The sequence below is a fragment of the Terrapene carolina genome, unplaced genomic scaffold (assembly GCF_002925995.2).
Source record: "Terrapene carolina triunguis isolate 2854851 unplaced genomic scaffold, T_m_triunguis-2.0 Scaffold10917, whole genome shotgun sequence".
NCBI lineage: Eukaryota > Metazoa > Chordata > Testudines > Emydidae > Terrapene > Terrapene triunguis.
Genome location: NW_020675268.1, coordinates 1 through 4,686, shown reverse-complemented (window position 1 = coordinate 4,686; position 4,686 = coordinate 1). Strand labels below are relative to the sequence as shown.

At 45.7% G+C, this 4,686-nt stretch overlaps 1 protein-coding gene across 1 annotated transcript; it reads right to left on the bottom strand.

Annotated features, from left to right (window-relative positions):
* Window positions 1–577: 577 nt before the first annotated feature.
* LOC113408373 (probable methyltransferase TARBP1) lies at window positions 578–4,625 on the bottom strand (the record flags this gene model as incomplete). The annotated part of the gene is made up of 3 exons (XM_026661574.2): window positions 578–644; window positions 2,456–2,553; window positions 4,172–4,625. Coding segments are annotated over 3 exons (619 nt in total), but the record flags the coding sequence as incomplete, so codon positions are not given.
* Window positions 4,626–4,686: the final 61 nt, after the last annotated feature.

Here is a 4,686-nt window from a genome sequence, read left to right as displayed (position 1 = left end):
CAACACTGTATTAGCAAAATTTCTAACAACCAGAGGACCTGAAGCTGGCAGCAAGTCCACCCACCACAATGCAGAGGGTGACACCACTGAAATGATGATTCTGTAGATTTTTATGAATAAAATGACACCTCCTCCCTTGCCTTTCTATAACTAACTTACCCACGGAATGAGATTTTATTACATTATGCTCCCAGATACCGTAATAAAAAGGAACTGAAGTGGGGTGATTTCACCCTTTATACCCTCAACTGGAGGCACCAGGAAGCTCATGAAAACTCTCTGACTCAAATGCACTCAACACACACACACACACACACACACACACAGCTAAGTGAAACAGACACAAGTACTCAAAGAAGAATTAGGGGTTCTTGCCACAAAATTAGATTCCATCTTACTTCGGAGCACAGTGGGCCCTGACAAAGTATGTTTGGTGGATAGTCTATAAATCAATATGAAAAGCAACTCTGGATAGGACATACATCTAGCTAAAAGATAGCTGTTTCAAGTGAATGGTAAGGCAAAAACATTACCACACAAATGAAAATAAAATAATGTCTGAAAACAATTACCTTACCTTTTTCTGATAATGCATATTCATACAAACTGTTTAACTTTGGTAAGACTGGCTTTATAACATGTATCTGAAATTCAAAAGCAGATTTTACGTAATTAATTTAGTTCAACACTCAAACCAAAATGTTGGTATCATAGCTATACTTATGGGTTAGAATTTGCTCTCAGTTACACTAGTATAAAACTGGAGTAACTTTATTTAAATTAAGAGTTACTCTGAATCAGTACCGTTTGTAATTAATCCTAGGATCTGGTGCATGGTACTTAAAGTTAGTTTACAGGTTTCTTATTGAACTGCCTTCACTGTCATGATGTTCTATCACACCAACCACTGCACTTACCCATCAGCAATTGACATTTTCATTCATGATTGAAAACTTGTAGATTTTCAATTCAATAAAACAGCACAATATATTTACTAAAATTTGAAGGTTTAGTTAGCAAGAAAATTGTAGGAGTTATTTCTCTCAGTAAAGGCTATCTGTTGATACATTTCATTTTAGACAGGGAAGAAGTGCAAATGGTTTGACTACAGGTGATGGATAGGACCCTACCAAATTCACAGCCATGAAAAACATGTCATGGGCCATGAAATCAGACCTCCCCTAAGAAATCTAGCTATTGGAGGGGTGGGAGATGGATGGGGTTGGGGGCTCCTACCATCCACCAGGCTCCAGCTGGCTGGGGAGGGACGGGATTTCCCCTTCCCCTGCACAGCCACTTTTGGGGGGAGATCAGACCCACCTCTGGATACCTCCCCTTATTGCAGGAAGCTCCATGGATGCTGCCAGCTCTGAAGGCTCCCAGCAGCACGGGGGAGATCAGACCCACCTCCATCTCCGGGAATCTCCTCTGGCTGCAGGAAGCTCTGCAGCTGCTGCCTTCTCAGCCCAGGTCCGAAGGCAGCACAGAAGAGAGGGTGGCAATCCCACGACCCCCCTTCATCAGCTTTGTGATCCCCCATAACCTCTTTTTTTCAGGACCCCCATGGTTACAACACCATGAAATTACAGGTGTAAACATCTGAAAACATGAAATTGACCAATTTTAAAACCTTCCGGACGTGAAATTGATCAAAATGAATCCTGAATTTGGTAGGGTCCTAGTGATGGGCTTTACAGACCCCACACTATGGATAAAAGGAGTAGTGAAACAATACTGTGCCCAGAAGGCCCCACCTCTCAGCAGCTGCCAGGCATGTTCCCTATGGAGGATCTGCTTAAAAGGGAAGCTCTGGCAGTCAGCAGGGGGAAGAGTGAAGGAGAGACTGGCTGCAAGAAGGCAAATGGAGAGTAGTTGCTGAAGCAGAGCAATGTATAGGGGGAAGACTGGGACTGTGAGTAAGACATGCCCAGGAGACCGGGGTCTGACCTTGCCCCCTCTTCTCCCTGACCCGAGAGAACAAGTGGACTCTGGGAGTGAGCTGGAAATCTCCCCCTGCAGCTGGAGCTCTGAATTACTGAGACTGTGCAAGGATGGGAAACTGAATGCAATAATGACATCTGATTTTCATCATCAGATAAGTCACTTACCCAAAGTTTTTCAGCAAACTCAAATCAGGTCTCCCAACTGCAATCCCCTGCTCTACCCACTAGATTTATTGTTGTCTCAAAGAAATTATGAGGGGGTTTCTAACTCCAAAATAATTCAATCACACTAACTTATAAAAGCTATATGTTAAATGTTTTGCATGTGAAAACCAAAAAGTCTAAGGCAAAAGACTTACAAAGCTGTAACAGGCTAATTAAACATGCTTGTTAAAGCAAGATTACTAGTTTGTGATATCTGAACAAAATGTGTGATTGACAATACTGTTCAGCATATGAATATATAATCAAAAATACTCGACATGTTATACACAAACTTAAAGTACACTTACCTGATTTCCTTCCAGAGTCTCCATTATTAAAATGTAATTTTCCCAAAATTGCAAAAGTTTGTCATTCTTCTCCACAGACCACCAGAAAAGACTTGGTTCTAATTGAAAATATTAAATTGTTTAAATTACAAAGATATTTCTGCTCCTATTCTTCAAGCAAAAAGTAATATAATGCCGTCTCCAGCATGAGTTATCATCACCAAGAAGTGATAACACAGGACCTGATCCTACAGTCTTTTCATTCCTACTAATATCAACAGTTTTGCCTCAACAAGGGCTGAAAAAAATCAAATTTTGCAATCTACTGAATTTTAACGGCAATTTCCCATGTGGCTGAAGTGAAAATATATGAACATGCAGATTTTTCTGATAAACCCATTTAAGATTAGCTAGAAAACTGTGACTATGCTAATCACCTGTCAGAATTTGCTATTCTTTCCAGATCTCATCACTTGTTATTCCAATAATAGTAACTCATATTTTGTTACCTGCTGTATAAATGGTAAACTGACATGAAAGTGACACTTCTCAGAATCTGCTAGCAACAGCAGAAGTAGAGATTGAGTGTTTTATCACTTTGTGGGGATGTTGGATTGCAGATTTTATTTTTTAATTAATATTTTGCACTCGCTTAAGTAGCTTGCCCACAATTACACAGGAACCCCAAGAAAACAGAACCATGTTCTCTACTCATGCCATGTGCTTTTAATGACAGTGCAACAATCTTGAAAGTTTGAAATAATCTGAGACTTTAAATATTTGAAACTGTTAAGGGAGAATCTTGTTCCTACCTCTTAAACACCAACTGCTAAATTATGCCTTGCAGAGTGGGTGAAGCATGAGCAGGGCCGGCAACCCTTCCCCATGCCATTTCAAGACAGCCCTCAATGGCCAGCTTCCAGCACTGGGGAATAGAAGGGGGAACCAGCTGGTACAATTGCCAACAGTACCAGCCCTACAGTGCATATTTCAAGATGCACTCTTCCCAGTGATCCCCCAGACTTCTGAGTTAAATCTTCCATAATAGTCTACAAGACTGACTAGGCATCATGTGAAGAGCGTTGGCATAGAAAGTATTCTGCAAAACGAAGGATCGTCTGATAGGCTACAAAGTGGGTCAAAATTTGGAATGCACCTTTGCCCACTGTCTACCTCCATCTTTACTTAAGCCTCGGTCAGTGGTTCATTAGGAAGGTGCTTAGTTTCCTTGGCTATTTAGGCAGGGCTCAGGGCTTGTCTGTGCTGATTTTTACCAAGTCTGAAATGAGGTTGTAACATGGTGGACTCCATGAACAGTTTGTTTCCATACTTTATGGTTAACACATGCTTCTGAGCCATGTAACTGCAGAGTTTCAACTTAGCTCATAAGTAGTTGTAACAAATGCCAGGGTGTAAACAGACCCAAACACCATTTTTGTGTGTGTACTGGTTAACCAAATTTGCCTGTCTTCCTACCTCCCAATGCCCAGTACAAGAGAACAGAAATACAATAATCTCCTGGACACCAACAACTCTGCAAGGCACCTATGGAACAATTATCATCTTGGTACCCAAGCACTGGCAGAACAGGCTGGCTGTGCAGATTGCCCCACAATGCAGTAATGCACACATGGCCGTGAAGGGTGGCAGGCCGACTAAGCTGTGAGAGTCGCCGATGTGTGGATGTGTCCGGAGGGGTTAGCAAGGGCAGTCGACTGACAGGTGCGGGCTATGTACCGTCTCCATTGTCCGGGGGGCAGGTGCAGTCCGTGCGCAGCTGATCGGACACCTCCACCGCTCGCTTCAGCAGGTAGCGGGCTCGTTTCCGGCACAGCCCGTCCCCGTCGGTGAGTCCCTCCTGCACCACTCGCCAGAAGACCCCGCAGAGCCGAGCGTCCAGAGCCGGGCCCTCCCGGCCGCCATCCCCCTCCAGGCCGGGGAACAGCAGGTCCGCCAGGGCTGTCAGGGCCAGCAGGGTCCGGCTCACCCGCTGGGCGGCGGCGCCCCCCTCCTCCCCGCGCCCCGGCAGCAGCCCCGCCCAGACCCGCCCCAGGGCGGTGCGGTTACTGCTCAGCGCGGGCAGCAGCCGCCCGGCCACCAGCGCCGCCGCCACCTCCTCCCCGGCCTCGCGCCCGCCCGCCCGCACGAGCGCCAGCGCCGCGTCCACCGCCCGCTCCAGCAACGCCGGCTCCTGCAGCTCGGGGGCCACGGCCACCAGCGCCTCCACCGCCGCCTCGGCGCCCAGCCCGGCC